A 22,273-nucleotide genomic window follows, 5' to 3' on the forward strand; every position below is an offset into this window, starting at 1 on the left:
TCTTTTATTATTCAAATATTAACACTGACTATATGACTTGCATGTCTCATTACTATCTAATACCTCTCATGGTCTATTGTGCTTAAAGCCTTCCTACTATAATTGTCAAACTACATTTTCTTGTTAAAACTACATATGAACATTTATGATTTTTCACATGCAATTCCTAAAACTCCATACTCCACCGAGTTGTGAATTACACAATCTAAAACAAGCTATCAATGTTTTACAGCAATAAAACACTACCTTTTGCTGCATAGTTGTTGCCCAAACACATCATAATTGAACAAGATTCCCATGTCCTAACACATGATCTCCTAGATAGAAAAACAACACACACTTAAAGTTTTCTCCTTTAGATGTGGTAATGATACCCACACTCAATTAAACTATTTTCACTAGCATCACGTTTACATTTTGTCTTGGCCTCTCAAAATCTAAATGCTCTAACATGATAACCTATGTTTTTTTCAAAACTTATCAAATTTCTCAAATTCCCAACAACTAGTAACATCTCCTAGTGAATTCTTCACGCATAACATCTACATTGTTTGTCTGAACTTTTGTTCTTCTAATGCCACATTGTCTCTCTCAACATCTATCAACTCAATGCCTCTCCAACACCTCTAGTAACATGCCTAATTGAATAAGCATCCTTTATATTGATAATGACCAATTGCCACACTATTCTAACGGTGATTATTAATCACTATTTCCCCAAAAACAACTACATCTCAACTTACAACCTACTGTAAAATAAACTTCATACACCCTTGCCACCTTTCTATTGCCCTATTTAGGCTCTAATGTTTGGTCATTTTACCAATGCATGCAAACCTTTCAGCATCGACCATTTTCAAATCTTATATAGTTTTCTTATTTTCATGCTACCAATCTGACCACCATCATTCTAATTCCTATTGTTGTGAATTCATCTACCTACTTTTTTAATTTTAATCTCATCTCCCTAAGTTTCTAACTCAGACCAATTTAATATAGTTAAAAAAACATTAATTTATTAAATAAGGCAAATTCCATACTTTAACATTTTTTTTTGCCACAAGGAGCCTTTGTTTTTTGTTCCCTCTATTTTACACTACCTCGTTCACACTTGTCAACAAGTGCCACAATTCCTAGCCACACCTAAAAGTTAATATGCTCATGATGATTTGTAATCATCCTTAACCTGACTTACAAATGCCCCACTGTCAAGGGATGTAGCTCCCAAATGCCAATTAACATTGGCTCTAATATGATTGTAATTATACCCACACAGTATAAAGTTGTAGAGAGTGGAAACATATTATTGAATATGAAAAAAGAGATAGAAAATCCACATCACATAACAGAAACAAGCACTTGTACAAACAACTAGTATTGTGTTAACACATCACACTAAATCTGATTAACACCTTACATGCCTTGCTTAACATTATTTATTAATGTGGCATGACTTTATTCCATAATGTCCTACGTCACTTCCCAATAATGGAACTTTGTTTGGAGTAAAAAGCCCTCTTTGAAGAAATCTCCTTTTTCACATGTTTAGAGGGAATTCAATTACAAAGCAAATAAACTCTCAAAAGAAATTCTCATTTTGCAGGAAGGTCAACTAATTATGCAAAAGTTCTCTTTGGATAAGATCCAAAAATCACTTTTTTGATGACCTGTTCTTTTTAATTCAGTAGCATGTCCTTAATTTTCCTTAAAATTCAGTCCCTTTCTGAAGTATGTTTTCAGATTGTATACTGACCAGTGCGATCCCAGATTAAATTTATGTTGAAAGAAGACTGTTTATGTCCTAGGTCTAGGTTTGAAGCCAATTGGGAAACTTGGAACTGAGCCAAAAGTCTAGTCAAATGCGTATGTCGATTTCCCCTCTGAAATATCAAATACGGTGTTTTTTTCCTTGGGGGGAAAAAATCCCCAAGTCACTTTATTATCCAATTCTAACACCTAGTAAACACAACCATTAATTATACTATCACTATCACAGCCCTGATTGACTTGGTCCCACATGTTACAAAGAATGCTTGTCCAAAGCAAGAATTGTAATACAATGATACATATCTCAGCTGAGAATAATGAGTGAGAAAATAGTTGTTTAGGCTATGGTTATATAGACAACACAAGTTCTTTTATATTTTAAAATGAAGCAAATATTATTTTGACAAAAAAGAAGACAAATAACAGACACAGTTGTAATATTTAAATTTTAAATCAAACGATAGATAGATAGTTTACCTGAAATATCTAACACTTGATAGAAATTATAGACGATATTATTCACAATTGTTCAAAAGAAGTGCAATCAAAAAACAAATGAATATTTTGAATAACAGAATAGAGGCCAAATAATGGCATTTGCAAAACCTTCCCAAAAAGGGTTACAGGGAGGAAATAATGCTCACCGTATGCTCCAGATCATGCTTTGTCACTTTTCCTGTACAAAAAGTACAATAAATATTATGATATGGAAAAATTCAATCTGATCTTAAATGCATGTTTACAATTATTCAAGTCATAGTATGAACTTTAATCAGATGTGTCCAAGAAATTGAAGTCCCTATCACCAATGTACTCATAATAGAAAGAATATACATTAATAGAAGAAGAAATCATATTACTGTCCAAAAAAGAGCAAAATAAGTCAGTTAATCAGATGTGTCCAAGAAATTGAAGTCCCTATCACCAATGTACTCATAATAGAGAGAATATACATGAATAGAAGAGATTATATTACTGTCCAAAAAAGAGCAAAATAAGTCAGTTTAGTCGTAACTACAAGATATCAGAGTAGCAATTCAGATAATTTCCATGTATATTCAACTTCATATCAGAAATGATACCAAAGTCAAAATCCTACTGTCATGCATTGAATTTACTCAATACAGTTCGTTCAACAAGCAATGCTTCTCACTAACACAGGGCACAAATGAATTCTTCTCAATTTCCCAAGTAAAGCTAAAACATATAATAGTTATATGAATATCCATTAAAAGAAAACAGAAGTATCACATTGTTCAACTCCAAATGCAGTCATAAATCTGAAACAACTGCATCCTCTTGCAAAAGCAATTAATGTTCCTGATTATAAAGAAGTAATATGGCATTTCAACCCTTTTTTTAAAGGGCATGCTCTTCAAAAGAATAAAATCATTATGAGGTCAAAGATAAGGACCCTTGCCTCATTGGCCAACCCAATAATAGATAAAAGTAACAATACTAAGAGAATTGCTTATAAGACTAGCAACATTTCCAAAATTAGCCCTTATAGATGAGGTTGTCCATTGAAGGTTCCAAAATCAGTCTCTATACATCAGGCTAACTGAAATAAAACATGAACTAAAGACAAATATTGACTACATATTACTATATTAGTAATCAAAATAATTATCATCCTCGTCAACAAAATATAACAAGATGCTTGTTCTGCAGAAGAGGCAATTCTACTAGTACTTCCAGTTCCACTTGAATCGCCACTAATATCAAGAGCAGCAAGAGAGAGCTCTAAGTGTGATTTTTTTAATGAAATTAGCTTGGGAGTGAAATCAATTTTACAAAAAATGTGTAATTAAGCGTTTTTGGGTCATAAAAGGGACCCATGCCCTTCTTGGCCTCATGCCGAAACAGCATCTTAACTCACCAAAACCGCATTTTTCAGCTGAAACGGCCCCAAAATGTTGTTGGATGTACCATATGGCATTCAGAATCATGAAACACCATACGGTATGGCCAACAGCATTTCAGTAAGTTTCCGCCGCATTTCAATGCATTTCTGATACTGGTACGCTGCCCAGGAAGGTGTTTCGTACAACATAGGTTTGTAAAGAGAATGATTTGAAGTGCAATCTATAGCATGATGTTTATCATGTGATCATTGGATGATTTATGTATGTATGCTGCTTCTCTCCAATGGCTTTGCTTGCATTTATAATAATTGCACGCCAATTTCTCCATTTAGACTATTATGGTGAATTCCCTTATGACCAAAAACTGCAGGCTTCAATTCAAGTATGATGTATGATTTCGATTTTCCATGCACTTCTAGAAGTGTCAGACGCCTGCATTTTTTATTTTTTATTGCAGTTGATCTCCTAAGCTTCAAGGACAGAAGCTCAAACTCCAAACGCACTGCTGATTTAGAAGAAACTGAGGGCTTTATAATGATGTGACCAGGAATGATGCCATAACAACTTCCTTGACTCCAACTTACCACCGCAGCACCATTTTTTTAGTGTGCCATAACCAGACCGAGGTAAGCATGCCTATAAAGGTCAAACAACCATATGCCAGCTTACGTTATTACCTTACACCTCAAAACAAATTACATCAACCTTTCCTAAACTTGAACACAACTAAGCACACTGCACAAACTTCAATAAACTCCAACTATTCATCTGATTAAGCCAGACAATGACTTGTCAAAGTTTAATTTTGGACACATAGACTGAACTTGTGAGACTCAGACTCGGCAAAGGCTCCACCAGCTTTGGGCTCAAAAAAACTCAACAGCTCAGCAAAACTCGGCTCAAGACTCCACAAATAGAAAAAATTCAACATACAGAAAATTTTCTTAAAAAAAATAATATTGATATCTCCAATCCATAAAATCTATAAAACAACAATTTGAGCCGAGTTTGGTGAGTCTTGACTCTTAACCAATTTTGACAAAGCTTTAACCAAGTAACAAGTCTTGGGTGACTTTGACAAGCTTTGACCACATGGCCAAGTCTTGGCCCTTGGAAGAGTTTGATGAGTTTTGACCAGGTGATGAGTCTTAGACAAGTACTTGCCCTAGGCAAGACACAACAAAACTCCTGAAGACTTGCAGGCCTTGCACAAGTCTCACAACACTGATGTAGACTTAACATGAGCTAGTAACATGATGTAGACTTAACATGAGCTAGTAACACTGAATAAAAAATGAGCTAGTAACACTGAATAAAAAATAAGCTAGTAACAAATTTAAAACTCTATCTTCTACTTATACTCTTTATGTGACAAATTTAGGAAATAAAATACTTCTCATCCATGAAAAGTATGGAACTGCATAAGAACCACAGTCCACTCATCATCATTCAAGATGGTCCATCTTAGACTTCTAGAAAGTGCCCCTTCAGTGAACTACGTTTGGCAATTCTTTTGGTCTTTTCTAGTGATAAAAATGTTTGCGAATGCCTGCAAAATCACCTCTTTTATTCCATTGAAAAGGAAACCTTGTTCCATTTTATTGACAAAATGCATAACATAATCTTTCTCTGAAATCAATCATCTAGGGTTTCAAAGGAGTCTCACCGCAAATTGGTTGTTTATTAGAACAGTGTCGAAGTTTTGAACTAACTGCAACAGGAATTTCTCCATTAGAGCATCAGAACAACAAAAACTGTTTATTGGAAATGGTAGAATCTTCCACTCATGACATCTTCTGAACAAGAAGAGAATAACATTGCTCGCAATCATGGGCTTTACACAAGCAATAGTCTTATCAAACAATGGCAAAGAACAAGTACATTTCTTAATGTCTAGCATATCTTGTGGATACATCTAATAATCAATGTTTCTCTCCTCTTTGAAGTGACAACATCACATCTGTAACTCTGTTTTTCCCTTGAAGAAAGTTTCTTCAAATGGCCTCATTCATTAACTGAATCATCGCAGCACTCTGAAATCTAACATCAAAACTGTGAATTCTCTGCCTTGTGTTTTACTTTTTCACTTCCTTTCATGTCGAAATGGTGTGAATAGATCTTCATCATTCTCTTGTTTCTTTCCATTCAACAATATTTCTCATATACCACGTTGGAAAAGTTGAAAACATGTTCATTGATATTTCAAAAATCAATATATTTGAAAAAAATGGATATACATAATGAACACAATCACAAAGAGTTGTTGTGTGTTTTTATCCATCCATATATCCTTCCTTGCCCTTGCATCACTGAAAAAATTAATAAAAAAGCCGCCAAACTAGTGAAATCGCAAGTGTTTGAGTTCTCAACAAGAACAATTTTAGTATCTGGGTGAAAAGCTTAGGGAGTGTTTTTGGGTCTCAAGAGCACACAGCAAGCACTGAGAGAGCACACTTCAAACAAAGCTTTTGAATTTGGCAGGGCGCATAATTTAATTTGGGGGAGCACACTTCCTAAATGATGCAGGATCAAGTCCAAAGCAAGCGTGCACTTCAGTCCTGCTTCTATCTGGTGTTTCAGAATTGGGTGCTAGAGAGAGGGGCACTTCCTTCCAACACTACTTTTGCTTCAAACATAGACACATGTGGACCTAGCGTAAACATCAATGAAAGTTAATATCCATTTTGCACCTGAAAGAAAAGGCTTGCCCATCAGTCTGTAGACATCATGTAAACAATTTGCTAAGGTATTGTCTCACACCATGGCTTCACTTATCCAACCTCTCTTTATGATGCTTGCCCAAAACATATCCTTCATGAACAGCATCTTTGTGGACAAGGAAGATAGACATGCACCATTTTCAACCTACTCAGCAACTGCAAAATGCAAAAAACCAAATGCCCATTCACTCATGCCACGGACTACTCGCAGGACCGGTCTTGGCAAAAGGCATAAGAAAGCTGACTAAAATCACTGGAGTGAATTTTGAGAACTCATAAAGTTTCTCATGATCTCCAAACATATCCAACTGCAACAAGTTTTAACTTATTTTGACATCCTTAACAATGAACCAATTAGACAAAAGCTCTACCTTCTTACCAATTTTGGACATCTAGTAAATAGAGGGAAGATCAGCACTCAAACAGGTAGGATGTTAAACAACTAAATTTTCAACAATGACATTACTAGTACCACAAACGAGGAACGTAATGGATGTTAAACATCATTCACAACTACATTTTCAACAATGACATTACTAGTATTACACACAGGGAATGCAATGCCATCTCCAATATACCCAGAATCCACAATCCATTTAGCACTTAAAGAAGCATGGGCATGCAAAGCTTCAAACTTCATGAATCCACAGGCAATACCTTGTTGCTGACTTGACACAGAAAGCTTCTTTGTTTGCGTCCTAAGGTCCTACTAGCAGAGTAAAATACTTGTATTCTAAATGCCCCAGCTTTCCACAGTAATCAGACAGCTTCTTATACCAATTTTTTTTCCCTTCTGCTTCTAATTCTGTTGTAAATGCAAGCGGTAAGTCCTTTTCTGAGACTACAGGAGCACTTTGAGGAATCACACCTCTGCTTTCTCTTCCCTTTGGAAAAATGAGCAGTAAGATCTAATAGCTTCCCTTAGAAAAAAGAACTGTCATTTTGGAACCAAGCTACAAAGATCTAATAGCTTCCCTTGGAACCAAGCTACAAAGATCTAATAGCTTCCCTTCATCCTCAATTAAAGAAATGCAATATGGAACAAAATCCAGCTCAGTGTTGCAGGAACTGTCACCCTCCCCTGATCAAATACCGGAACCATAAACCATGCAGAAATGTTGCCAAAGTGTCCCCGGAACCATGCTTCCAAAAAACGGAACCATGCTTCAGCCTTGATTTGCCTGTTTTCTTGATATTTGGAACCACCCCATGCCGAACCACGCTCACATCACGCTTCCTAGACACTCCCTGGGTGCTCCCTGGACCCACCCTAGGCGCTCCCTAGATGCTCTGTAGTGGTAATGTTAAATTCTTGAAGGAAAAGGATAAAAGGGAAAGATAAAGGAAATGTAAAAGAAAGGATAAAAAGGAAAGATAAAGGAAATGTAAAAGAAATATAAACAAAATGTGATTTTTTACTTAAAATTTTTAACATTACCATTATTTGTTTCAGAACATTTGAGACTGGTTCCAAACTCATCAAACTTCAGATGGAGAAAAAGTATTTCATATCCCATTCAAAATTCAGCAAACTTAATAGTTTTCACAATTTCAAGATCAATGGGATTGACATTTCATCGGATTATATCACGTATGAGGGTAAGTGACTGTCATTTAATCAAGAGAACCAAGCCCCATATGCACCCCAATTTTGGTGGTGTTGATTGTTGAACTCCTTTGTCATGACTCATGGCCTTAGCAAAAATGTACCCTTCAATCAAACGAAAATCATTGATCAGGCATGTTAAGCTTTTTCTACCATATTTTAAGGCCTGGATTAGGCAGTTTAATCAAAATTGGGTGGTGTCAACTGATGTCTATAGAAAAACGAGGTAGGGACAAAGGCTAGACAGTAGAAAACTACAAGAGGAGAAAAATGGAGAATGATACTAGTGATGAGGAACTCAACATAAGTGATGGTGGAACATTGTTTGTCAAGCAGTGGTGGAACAAGCATGGTGGTGCAACCCCACAGCTACAACATTTGGCAACATGGGTGCTTTCATAATTGGTAAACACTTAGCAACTAGCTCAGTTTATTGTTTTGGACGTTTTGGTCTTCATATTTGAGTTTGTAGATGGCCTATTTTGTAAACATAGCTATTTGGTCATTTTATTGATGACTGTTGCTAGATAACCTATTTCATTCCATAAGTTAATGATCAACTTTCTACTATGTGACTTAAAAAATTGTCTGTTTGTTTGGAATTGATAGAATCTAGACTCTAGATAGTTGATGCTCAAATAATTGATCATTAATGTACTACCTATGTCATTAATCATTAATGTACACAAGGTGCAGGGATCATGTGAGAGCAACAACAAAACGCTCTTTGTTACTTGGAACAATCCCACTCCCCTCCCTTCCCTTCCCTCGCTCTAGAGAAAAAACAAGTCAAAATTTTATTGATTTTACAACAGAAAATAAACAATCCCCATTCAAAAAAATACCAGATACAGAACTCCAAACCTGAAAAGATTTGACAGACGAGACAGCTGGGAAAACACAGCCTCTGCTGTAGGAACACGCCACACACCGAATAAAAAAACTGCCCAGTAATAACAATGCTGATTAAAAATTACACATTCCCTACTGCTATATTCACAGATCTGTATTACGTAAGGGCTCAAGGTTGGCCCCGGCCTATTAAAATTGGCTGCAATTTCTGGCTGTAAACAAGACAGCAGCAGTTGGTGGCTGCATGTGTATTGAAAATTTAAAAAGTAAAACAAGCACTAAAGCAGACAGACCCTCGAACAAGGAGGATCTAATTGAACAGACTGCTGCAATCCACAAAATTCTGCATAAAACAGGGAATATCTTAAACATATTGTTACAACCCAGAAAATTAATGAAAAAAGGCAGATGTGAAAAATAGATTGCTGCAACACAGAAACCCATAAAACCAGTTCTGGACAGAAGGTTCAAGGTGCCCTTTGGAGCCCTTACCTCGAACTAACCCAGAAACAAAAGAAACTAAATAAGATAAGGAAAACAAACAAACAATAAACAAGAAACAAAAAAAAAAAAAAAACAAATATAGAACAGACACAAAAGAATAAAATAAAAATTAAACAAAAAAATTAAAAAAAAAAAATACCACCATTGCAAAGATCTGAAATATGTGCATAGAAGCCCAAGGGGTTAGCTCAACTGGTTGTCTCTAGTGCCGTTGGGCACTTGAATAGTTCCATACCAGCAGGTGCCAAATCAAACTGCTGCAATCAGGTTTCCCCACTAGGTTTTCCTTAGCAAAAGGAAATATGAGCATAAAAGGTTCCTTATGGAAAGAACTGTGGTTAATAAAAGGTTTAACCTGACCTCAAAGAACACAGTACCAATCTTAGAATGGAAGTCTCCTTTTGCATATCGGTTCTCCAGGAGATCAACAATGCTTCACGACTTCATCAGAAGATGAAGGCAATTAAACCCCACAGCAAGCTTGAGTGCAAGCAGTCAAGGCTCAGAAGACTCAATACCTCAGCGCTGATACTATGTTTTTGTGCCTTATTAAAGCCTCACTATTGCCATGAATTCCTTACAACATTTTGCTGACTTTAGTTGTGGATAAAATTACATATGGATTAAGATGGTCTCGTTGTATAATGGCTTGTAGCTTTTATAATTCGCATCATGCAAGATTAACAGAAAAGATGAATCTACTGTAACATGTACTAGTGTATTTTTGTCACAATGTTACCTATTAAAATGCTATATTCAGGGCAATCATTTTCTTGAAGCAACATGAAAACCTCTGAAATAATGTCCTTGTCAGTTGTCAGCTAACAATCTTTAAGTTTGCATATCTTCTATGGATAATGTTAGGTCATCAATGATAGATACCAGTATGCATGCTATGATAATGTGTAGAATAGAAGGGTCTCAAATGAATATGCGACTTCACGCACAGGCTGTTGGGAGAGGATATACCTTTGGAATCATAGACGTTAACTGTAAACTGCATCTATATTTCAACTGGGAACCCTTAATCAGTACAATATAAGGTATTCTAAGTAGGATTGGCAGGTAAAAGAGAGTTAAAGAATCAAATGAACAATGAAAAGCAACAAGTGAGGGTAGTCGATGCAAAATATAGAGTATGTATTGCTTTTGATGTATAACCATGAAATTCTAATACTAGGTACACTGGCACTGGCAACTGCAATAGTTCCATCACATTTGGCATCCAATTTCTATTTAGTATTTACATGACACGTTATTCTCCTTAAAAGAAGATCACAAGAAACATCATAGTTTTTTCCAATGACAACACGACTTGTCTAAACAGACAGCAATGTCAACCCAGCCTAAAATTTCTATATTTTCATTTTGTTTCTCTCTTTTTCCCCATTACAAGAGTGCTCTTGTAAAAAGCCAGAAAGAAAGTGTAATGCTCTCTACTGAACAAAGCTTTCGAATGAATCTGTATTTTTGCATTCAAATTACAAAAATAAGGGGTTTACTTGATATCAACAAGGGATTTGCTTGATATCATCAGCAAACGGAGTCGCAAATGGATCTGTTACTGTCAGTTTATTCAGGCCTTGGAAGTCAATGCAAATTCTCAGCTTTTTAAAGGTTTTAGTACAAAGTACGCAGAAAAATTCACCGCAACTATTATCAAGTCTCATCTTTTGCTAATATATGCAGTCAACAAGAATGTGCATTTTCTTCAAATAGAGAAACAAGAGAACTATTCAAAAACAACGATGGATCTAAAAATTTGACCTTTACTCAAAGCGCCATAAGTCTCTTCAACAACCACGCGCGAAGCACCCACCTGACAAATGCATGAACTGCCAAATTATTTTTGCAAACACTTTCATATTACCTATGGTTCTGGTAAATGCTCATTATGATTAATTCCGTGCCAACAAGAGAATAAAACATTCAAAAAGACATCCATACAAAAGCAAAATACACATTTACTCTTAAAGAGACTCAAATATTTCCTATAACTTATTCCATGCAAGTAAAGGTGAATACAGTTCCAATTTTGAGAAACCCGTCAAGTGTTCGATTGAGCAAGGGATTGCCCATGTCAATCATCACACCCACAGTAGGCGAATGAACATTAGCGGAAATTCTTCCATGAGGCATTTTGTCAGGTTCTCTGCCAGCACAGAAAAACAAAGGACCAGTGGATCAGCTTTCCTAAAATGAATCTTCGGAACAGAGACAATAAACTACTACTTCTCTGTGAAATATAACAACAAATTAAACTGATCCATTAGCTAAAGTGGAAACAAATTACACAGCTTGCATTAGATGCCTATTTGACAGTGACAAACACTACCATATTTCAGGGGATAGTGGCAAACATCCCCTACATACCCTTTGATAGTTGGATAATTTGGTTTATCAGAATACATTACAATGGAGAAAGAATTAGGGGCGCAATCACTGAAACATTTCGTGGCAGGGTGCTCCACGGAACCAAAGACAGTCCCATCCGCCCTCTTTCGAGGCTCGTGCCAGCTTGGTGAACTAGACAACAGCAAGAATGGAACCCAGGTTGTGGATGGCCCCACACCCACCTCACCAGTTGACTACGCCCTCGCTGGAGCTATGGATTTGTATCGGAGTAGTACAACAAGCACGGACTGGATATTACAACCCCTAAAACTGCTACAACCTTAAGCATCCACATTCCTGTAAACTCTGGTAGCTATGTTCCTTACCAATGTTCTGCACACACATTATATGGGAACTGATCCTAATGGCTAGTCGGTGCAATATATGAAGTACAGATTGCGGGTTCAAACCCCTTGAAGTGACTCAATGCATTCCAACATACTAAACCCAGCAACAAACATCATTTTAAACTTATTGGAAATGAAGGAGGGCTCGATCGCATGGGGATCTCACTTAATCAGTAAACCCTCCTCTCAGGCATGACACCTTCAAAATACAACAATGAGAAATACGATCGACTATTTCTAAAAGTACCGATGGGCACAGACTGATTTTAACCTTAGCTAAGCAGATCGAGTATTTTAACGCATGCTGGGCACAGCTACACCGACACCGAATTAGTGAAAATAGAAGTGGGTTTCGAACATGCGACCAAAATAAACAGAACTCTGCAAATTCACAGCATATTTCAAGCACATTCACTGACAATTTGACAGGATAAAGCCCACTCCATACCAAACAATGCTAAGCCTTTCAAATTTGAAAATATGAAAACAATATCAAGCCTTTCGAATATAAATATATGAAAAGAAAAAGAAATCGTTCATACCCCGAAGTGCAGTAATTCGGAAGTACGAAGACCTGCAAAACTGTAACGAGATCCTCAATGAGTTTCTCAGAGTAGCAGAGCACAAGCGAGTGCTTGGGCTAAGAAAATGGAAGACGAGCGCTTGGCCTGACACAAGCTTCACCGTATATTTTTTTCTCACATCCCATGAAATGAGAGATCTTTATTTTGTGGTTGTGTATAAAAAAACAAAAAAGAGAATTGTTCTTTGTGAATGTGGGGAAGGCACGTGACATAATCGTACTAAAGGATATAAAGGATATTGAGAACCGGGAAGGTGAACATTGTCGGTGGAGACGAGAGCTTAAACAACCCCGATTTTTGCGATACTGTTGAACAAGTGTCCATGTTTATGTTGTGCATAGTGTTAAGGTGAACGAAATCTTGATGGGATTTGCAATTATTATTGCAGATCGTTCTGGACTTCCAGGGGACATTCAGAAGAGTTAAGATTTACTGTGGGCTGTTTTCGCAAATGATTTGTGATAATTCGTTTTTTTTTTATCCTTTTATTTTTTTTTTCACTTTTGTTTGTTTTTTTCCCTTTCCGGGAATATAGTCCGATTATTATTACAATTTTATTTTAAAAATGTTGTTTCCTTTTATACCAATTTTTTTACTCTGAGATTTGCATAGATGTAACAAGGGTTATTTATAAAACAAGAGGTAATTGATTATTTTAAAATGGATATATGTTAACTTTAGATTGAATAAGGAATTATACATTTTTCTAATACTACACTATATCTCTCGACTTAAAAATGTTGTTTCTTTTTATACCAATTTTTTTATTCTGAAATTTGTATAGATGCAGTGAGGGCCATCTCTGGCTGCTATCCGCGAATGTCAGTTGACACATCACTGTTATCAAGGAAAACCACGCCACCTGAAATAACCCGCTGGTGGTCCGTAAGGGAGCAGGCTATCACTCCTGCCAGATGCCTCTGGGTCTTGGGCCGTTAACCTGTTTCCTTACGTCCGAGGAAGACTAAAACGAGGGGTAATAAAAATGTTGTTTCTTTTTATACCAATTTTTTTATTCTGAAATTTGTATAGATGCAGTGAGGGCTATTTCTAAAACGAGGGGTAATTGATTATTTTTAAAAAGGATGTATGTTAACTTTAGATTGAATACACGAGGAATTATACCGATACTACATTGTAAAATGCATCTCTCAACTTAATGACTTTGAAATGACATTTATAAAATGATAATGATTATATTTATATTTATAGATGATGTCTTGAAGACATTATGTTGAGAGATACATTTTATAGTGTAGTAAATGTATAATTTTTTTTATATTCAATTTGGATTAAAATATATATATATATATCAGTGTGTTACTTAAACGTATTATAAAACATAAATAATCTCATTTTTACTCTCTAATAGTTGATATTACAATTTATAAAAAAAGATGTGGTAAAAAATATTTCTCTCACTTGCATAAATAAATTATTTTGGTATCCATATAAAATAAAATAATTTTATATCAACTTTAAAAAATATAAAGTAATTAAAAGTAAAAATATTTTCACTAAGAAAATATATAATTCTTATAGTTTCCTTCTTTTTTTTTGTGTGTGTTTAAGTTGTATTGTCTCAAAATATCATGCAGAATATATACATCCAACAAGTAGCATCATCAAACATGTTACTAGATATTTTTGACCACCTATCAATAGAGTAATTTATTCAAAATTCTAAAAGTTTCAACAGTTCTAACATAACTAAAGTATCCATGACTGTGTTGTAATGCCAAAAACTGAAAACAAGCATTTAGACTCAATAATATGAGGAAGTGATAGGAGTTGAATCTCTAGCATTGTGTTGTAGCGGCTACAACACCCGCCAAAATTTTGGCCTGCATCCAATTTCAGAGCCTCCCTTGAGAGTTTTATTTGATGTTTACAAGCACTCGGGTTCACCTCGTGAGCTCGTGTAAGTATTTGCACCCACCTTGCTTGATCGTTCAACGGACAGTGTTTGTATGTTGGTATCAATGTCTTGCTTGCGACAATGTTTTGGTCGTGCACAAGGTCTTCATTTCATGTGTATGTGTTGTGTTCGCTAGGTAAACATCTGTCGCACTCACACATGGAGTCGTATGCAATGTCACACAAGCGTCACCGCGGTCGTCCAGCCATCGATCACAAGCGTCGCAGTCGTCCAGCCATCGATCACAAGCGTCACGCTTGTCGCTCACACCGTCGGTCAGTCATGTTGAGCATGTGTGTCTTGATGTTTTGAGACATCTTGTCATCAAGTCATGTGAGTGTGTGTTTGCAAGGTCGTGTATGCACCATTTCACTCTTTCACACACTTAGTCATTTTTGCTGAAATTCTGACGACCAAATCACCCTCTCATAGCCGGACCATCACCCTATCATCGACTCGATCGACTGTCACCAGAATAGCGCAGAAGCACCCAGCAAGCCATTTCAAGTTGCACTTCCCGCAAGCTCATCAATCAACCCTCCTGTTGGTAAACCAGAAAGTTTGACGGGCGGTCAGCCCGAAACTGACTCCCCTCAAAAATTGCACAGAGGCTGCAAACCATGCCTGCTCCGCTAACTAATAAAATTGCACAGACAAACCGGACAGACACCCAGTGCCTGTCCCTGTCTCCCTCAGAAAATTGCGCAGTTTTCCCAGCCAGTCACCAGTCAGCCGGCCAACTGCTCACCCAGAAATTTGCACAGATTTCATGGGCAAGCCCTCTACAGCCCAGCAGTCTGCTCAGCTCAGAAACTGCACAGAGGTGCTCAACAGGTTAGCCTCCCAGCAACTGCGCAGTTTTTCCCACCAGCAGTCCGCTGCCAACTCCCTCCAGGAACTGCGCAATTTTTGCTGCCAGCTCCCTCCAGGAACTGCGCAATTTTTGCTGCCAGCTCCCTCCAAGAACTATGCAGTTTTTGTTGCCAAGCTCCCACTGCTCGCTCACTCCAAAAATTGCGCAAATCCTGCCTACCCAGTCCTCCTGCAGCTTGCACTGCTTCTCCCAAAAATTGCGCAGATTTTTCCTCCAGTCAAGCAAGATCTCACGGACAGTCACTACCGATCCAAAATGCCCGTCTCCATCTCCCAGTGACTTCTGCGCAATTTTCATCAGCAGTGCCCGGAGCCCACATCCCAGCTCGAAACTTGCCTCACACAATTTTGTAACCTTGTCCTCTCTCCCGGTCACCTACATCTGAAAACAATCATGCATCATGGTAGACTAGGAGGTTTATGGATTTCTTGGCGTCTCGTTATGAGTGACTGCAGATAAAGGTACATGAATAGACATGATGTGACGACAGATGGGATGAACAAGGAGAGTACATGCAAAAGGACGTGTTCGCGAACGAACGAACAAACGATCCATGCAAGGAGATGTGTTCGCAAACGGACGACCATGTGAAGTTGTGTTCACGGACGGATGGAAAGACAAACATGTGAAGGTGTGTTTGCAGACGGACAGATGGACGAACATGCTAAGATGTGTTCGCGGACGAGCGGATGAACGAACATGCAATTTTCGCGAACATACGAACATGTCAAGAATGCCAAAGTACAAGCAAGGAGCAAGGAGCAACGTGCGAATTTAACATCAAGTGAATCGAACGACCATCGAAGACTCTGCGCACCTTGCCATGCGAAGGTGGAGCTATGACACACCAAGAGGATATCCATCACTCATTAGCACTACAGCTCGACATGCACACCAACAGCAGCGCGAACGTACTAGAATTATCATGTCGAGTCGTTTCATGAGTCATGTTGGCCACATCACTATTGTGGGCCATACTGTGTTAATCAATGTAATGTAATGTGGAAATTCAAGAGACCCACTTGTAATCTGAAGAGTCATGTAAAGTTGAAAAGTCATGAAAGTCAAACAGTCATGAGGGAATTTGAATAGTCACAAGGATCAGTTTTAATTTGTACATGCAAAGGACTTTTCACCTTGGCTCCTCCCACATAGCCTTGAGAGTCTGTAATCTTTTCTTTGAGGAGTGAGCAATGGCTCCAATGCCCCACCTATGGGGTTAGTGATGTATGGTGTATCGATGTGTCTTGGAACTTTTGCTTAATTCAGAAGCATGTTAATAGGCCAGCATGTTTTCACGCATGTGTTGTAATTGTTTATAAGATTCATCTTGAACACTTGTAATACATGTTGCTTTAACATGTGTTAAACACTTGAACCCATTCAGTTGTTCTAATACATATATTAAAGAAAATGTGTTGTATAAGTTGTTAACAATGTCCTGCCCGTATTGGTTACCTCCCTAGACATCAGACAGAACCTTTCACGTAAACTCGCTATAATGACCATCTCACTCGCGTGGATTTCCTGTTGAGTGTTGTATGTGCTATCTTCCCTTGTGTGTTGTGACTATCATATCCATGTGAATTACTCCTCCAGAAGCTGTGCATGTCATGTTGTGTTTTGTATTTCTAATAGAGTTGGTGCTTCCTCCCAACTGACTTGAGACTCACTCCCACCCTCTCTCTCTGCGGTGAAAGAACCTCGATACAAGTAACACTAGCAGTCACTAGGCATGCAAACCTCGTTGTTCGAAGACAAAGTATACCACTCTCACGTGCTGACAAGCAAGAGCTAAGGCATATCTTTAAGATAATGGCAACCGGACCATCGTACCGGATGGGACTCCTACACCAAACAGTGTGAGGTCTAGTTGGGACTTCATACCAGGGAGATCCCCTGATGTTGGCGGGTCCAGCACCGTGAACATTTTGGCGCTAAAAGGAAGTTCAGATGACAAGTTGAGCCCATACATCTGGGTTGAATCTCTTACCCAATGCATCATGCACAATTCGTTCTCCTGGGTGTTTCTCTCATTTCTCCCTTAATCAGCTATCAATCCCCGATGAGCTTCTCGATCACTTGTCCTTATTAAAGTTTGACAGTGAGGACAGAACATTCGTAACTGAGCACATTTTTGCGAATCTCATGAGATCGATAGTGATGAGCTTGTTTACGTACTCTTCTTCCTCACCCTTGAAGGTCGTGCTAATCAGTGGTGTCATACCCTGCCACCTGCTTCCGTCCATTCCCTTCTCACTTTCCTCAAGGAGCTCCATCAAGCCTTCGATGAGTGTGACCACCAAGATGTCTATGAAAGAATCTCTCATTTAAGAATGAAGCCTGGCGAATCAGTTGAGGACTTTGCTACCCGCTTCCTTCACCTCTGTCACAAAATTCCTGAACGGTTTGTGGACCTTGACTTCATGAGCCAAGAGCTGAAATGCTTGGTTCATGTCTCCCGAAACAATGAACCTCATGATTCCCCTTCTTCCTCGACTTTTGCGGACCACGAGACACGTCATGTCTCGAAGAGGGTGCCCCTTCGCAGTGATTGCAATGCTAAGAAATCTATGTAGCGGGTACCCCCTCGCAGTGGTTGCAAAGCTGAGAAATTTGCGCATCATGTACCCCCTCGCAGCGGTTGCAAAGCTGAAAAATTTGCGCAGCATGTTCCCAACCCATCTACTCGGTTGTCACCTGCCCCAACGAAGGAAATTCCAGAATGGTTAAGAAAGCCTATGGCAAAAACTCATCCCTCCATTCCGCAAGAGGAAATCACAGTTCATAACCCAAGTCTTGAGTCTAATCTGCATCTCTGCGATCCTCCATCATCTACAAGCCATGACTCCTTGCATCATGACTCACTTGAGCGATCTACTTCACAAGCTAGCTGCGCAAACTCTCTTGATTCTCGAGCTGCTAGCTCAATTTGCAGTCATGTGCAAGGCAGTCTCATCATACAAGCGAAGGAGGAGGACGGTGAAGACACAATCAATTCCTCTCAAAACATTGAGCTTCCATTCTTGATCAATTCTCGATTTGCAAATATTAGTGAAACATCATGCACAATCAATTCTTTCGATCAACCTCCAGTCTTGGGCTATCATCACTCCCACGCTTCCATATGTTGTGATTAACGCCCAAGCACATCATATGATCTATTGTCATCTCATGTACACTCTAACTGAGATCTGGAATGCGCACCGATCAAAGCAGACATCCATATTGAAGCTTCGTCTGCCCCTCACTTGCCCGTGTGTCCTATCATTCACAGCGCATCAACATGCGTCAGAGATACTCTGCGTTCTCTTGATTCTTAATCTTATGACTTATCTCCTCGATCAACACAAGGCAATGAGGTTGTCCATGATGAAAATAGTCTCAACACACAGGACTCTTCCCACTCGTCATCATCTTGTGTGTTGCATGAAGATAGCTTGTCAAATCAGCTTGCTGAAAATTTTGATGAAGCCTATGAAAGAGATGGCTTTCATCCTAAGAGAAGTTTTGAAATCAATAACAAGAGCCATCCTCAAGCCAGTCATGATTTGGTTCACATCTCAAAATGAAAATTTTCAATTCTGGAAAGTTTCGGGACATGCCAGGGAGTCGAGGCACTTCAACGTCCGTTGATGGCTATGTCAAGACCTCACGACTCTGGTAAGCTCGTCAAACCAAATCAGATCTCGTTTCTCATGCACAATCTGTCTATCTGCATGGTTGCACTCGACATGGATCCCTGTGTAAATAATATTTACTATTTTGGGTGTGACATTTCAAAATTTCAGATTTTCGCTAATGATCGAATCCACAAGTCTGTTACAGCATGTTTGTCTTCATGCACCTCTCTTACATCCAATTCGGGTTGGGAGTGTTTGTCCCTCATGTAATCATGGGGCAGTGAAGTTGATCATCTCAAAGACTATCTTTATCCAAATCATACTTATCGGATGTTCTCTCTCTTAATCAACTCCTTGGTCTTTTTTGCAAATTTTGCTTGTCAACTTTGCCCACTCATCACAACAGCAATCTCCTTATGTTATGACGAGCACACAACCTATCGTGCAAATCAAGTTACTCTCGTTTCACCACACCCCAATTGGTTTCACACATTCATAGTGCTAGCATCCTTTCTACATTTATGTGATGACCATGATGCTTGCGCACTTTTTCACCAGTTGCAGGTGGGTGTTCTATCATGTCTAGCGCACAATGAACTTGGTTCCCTCATTTAGAGCGTTCACACGATTGTTCAAAAGTTTTCTTTGTTCATGTCAAACTGGGGATTTGGCATCTCAACCGACTAGTCTGATTTTTCTTTTATCTTGGGTGGTTGTCATGCAGTTTATCATTCCCAAAATTACATCCAATGACAGTCGTTTCGCACACTATGATCTTCATCGTGTAACATATTTATTCTTAGACTTCTGTCAAGCAAGTGAGGCACTTCGACCTGCGTTGACGGCTATGGTAGGCCCTCACTGTCTTGACATGACTGACGAGAATGACCAGATCTATCTATATATATCAGATTCCCATCGTGATACCCTCTCTCGAATCAAGAATCCATCTTCTCAAAGATCACAAATCTTTCAAAGCAATCATCATGAATTTTATGATCCAATCGTTGAATGGCTGGAACAATCTTACTTGGCGAGTTGTGTTGCAGGTAACAAGCTTCAATCCTTCCTCACACTCGCTAAGAAACTTGGTGTAGAACAACACACACTCGCAAGAGGCCTCCAAGGTTTATTGAAAAACAATAGTCACGGAAGAGGTAAGCATGTGTGTTGGGTGGTTGTGACACATTTTTCCACCCACAGGCGAGACCTTTTCTCTCGTGTGCAAGTTTGTCAAGTTTTTGCATTTTCTGTTGCACACTGTTTTTTATATGTTTTAATCTCTTGCATATTTCTGATTGCAGGTTGGGTATGCCTACAGTGGCTTCACTAGAAATTTCATTTAACGTAACCCCAACCGTTTAGCGTAGGAGTAGTAGTGTTTTCTTTCTCGCTTGTCTTTTCTTTCAGGTTTGCATGTTTGTTTGTTTGCTAACTTGGTTTAGTTTGTTTGCTTGTTGTTGTGTTGGTTTTGCTTACTATATTTGTTTCGTTTTATTTTGTTTGATTGATAGCTTGATATTTTTGTTTTCCGGAAATAAGTGCTGCCATCTACTGAGTTTTGGCTTTTGAATGAGTATGTGGCTGAAATCAAAGAGACTTGTGACACTGCAGCACTTGGCCAGTCTTGTGTCTGTCTTCTCTGTACTTGGTTATAACCTTCAGCCAATGAAGTATTAATGGAAAATACGAGCCATCTACAAGGGGATCTTTGGTCCAAGCATGAACCTGTGTCCACTCTGGGAAGCCCCATGCTTGTACTCAGCCTTCTGCTATGTGTGTTCAAGCTCATTCATCTAGTAGAAATGGAGAAGGGGAAATCTAAACGAGCAAACCTATGTTAGAGGTTTCACATGCTTCTCTGAAGGAATAACCTCTTATGCTCTCAATAAGTCGGGATCCCTCTTCTGACCCAAAAATAAATAAGTGTCTATGCACAGTCCTCTTAAAAAATACAAAGGTGAAAGAAGAGAAAGGCTTCCTGCGCAGAGAGGTGAAGCATGCAACTCCACCAGGGTACAAACCAAGATCATTGGCAGTGGAACAATGCATGTGTTCCTGCGTGACTCCGTCAAGGTACTATTTAGGCCTGCTGGCAACGGAGTAACACCAAAGATGAAAATTTATACTTCGAAAATTTTCAACTAGCGAGCAAAAACTACCCTTCCCGATTTCGAAACACTTTGATCAAGCTGAAGCTTTTGTTGTGTTTCACTGAGTTGGCAAAAAGGTGAACCATGTCTATCTATGGGGTAAGTGGGGAAGCTAAAGTAACCCACACATCGATTCAATACTCCCCAAAAGATCAAGGACCTGTGTTGTCAATGAACCAAAATAGAGAAGCTGGAGTTCTACCAGTGTGTCGCCAAGTGTTGTAGTGGCTGCAACACCCTCCAAAATTTTGGCTCGCATCCAATTTTGGAGTCTCCTTTGAGAGTTTTACTTGATGTTTGCACACACTCGGGTTCACCCCGTGAGCTCGTGTGAGCCTTTGCACCCACCTTACTTGATCGTTCAATGAACAACTTTTTTATGTTGGTATCAATGTCTCGTTTGCGACCATGTTCTGGTCGTGCACAAGGTCTTCACTTCGTGTGTACGTGTTGTGTTCGCTAGGTAAACATCCGTCGCATTTACACACGGAATTGTATGCACTGTCATGCAAGATTCTTCACGACCGTCCAATGATTGATCACAAGCATTGTGCTTGTCGCTCACACTATCGGTCGGTCATGCTGAGCATGTGTGTCTTGATGTTTTGAGGTGTATTGTCATCAGGTCACGTGAGTGTGTGTTTGCAAGGTCGCGTATGCACCATTTCACTCACTCACACACTTAGTCATTTTTGCTTAACTTTTGACGACTAGATCACCCTCTCACAGCCAGACCATCACCTCGTCATCAACTTGATCGACTATCACCAGAACAACGTAGAAGCACCTAGCAAGCCGTTTCAAGTTACGTTGCCCGCAAGCTCATCAATCAACCCTCCTGCTAGTAAAAAAGAGAGTTTGACTAGGCGGTTAGCTCGAGACTGACTCCCCTCAAAAATTGCGTAAAAGTTGTAGACCATGCCCGCTCTGCTAACTAATAAAATTGCACAGACAGGTCGGACAGACACCCAGTGCCCATCCCTGTCTCCCTCATAAAATTGTGCAGTTTTCCCACCCAGTCAGCCGGTCAGCTGCTCACCCAGAAAACTACGCAGATTTCATGGGC

At 38.8% G+C, this 22,273-nt stretch overlaps 1 protein-coding gene across 1 annotated transcript in view; it reads right to left on the bottom strand.

Annotated features, from left to right (window-relative positions):
* LOC149152735 (outer envelope pore protein 16, chloroplastic-like) overlaps positions 1–12,780 on the bottom strand; it is a 29,965-nt gene extending 17,185 nt beyond the window's left edge. Inside the window, exons 1-4 of the mRNA XM_089441509.1 lie at positions 12,598–12,780; positions 11,340–11,466; positions 11,082–11,133; positions 2,412–2,443 (exon numbers count right to left, since the gene is read on the bottom strand). Coding sequence (XP_089297635.1) covers positions 2,412–2,443; positions 11,082–11,133; positions 11,340–11,453 — 198 coding nt within the window. The 5' untranslated portion in view covers positions 11,454–11,466; positions 12,598–12,780. The remainder of the gene's footprint in view (positions 1–2,411; positions 2,444–11,081; positions 11,134–11,339; positions 11,467–12,597) is intronic.
* Positions 12,781–22,273: the final 9,493 nt, after the last annotated feature.

Source organism: Pinus tabuliformis, chromosome 9 (genome assembly GCF_031772625.1).
Source record: "Pinus tabuliformis cultivar Carrire ecotype Pingquan chromosome 9, CPIR1, whole genome shotgun sequence".
Taxonomy (NCBI): Eukaryota; Viridiplantae; Streptophyta; class Pinopsida; order Pinales; family Pinaceae; genus Pinus; species Pinus tabuliformis.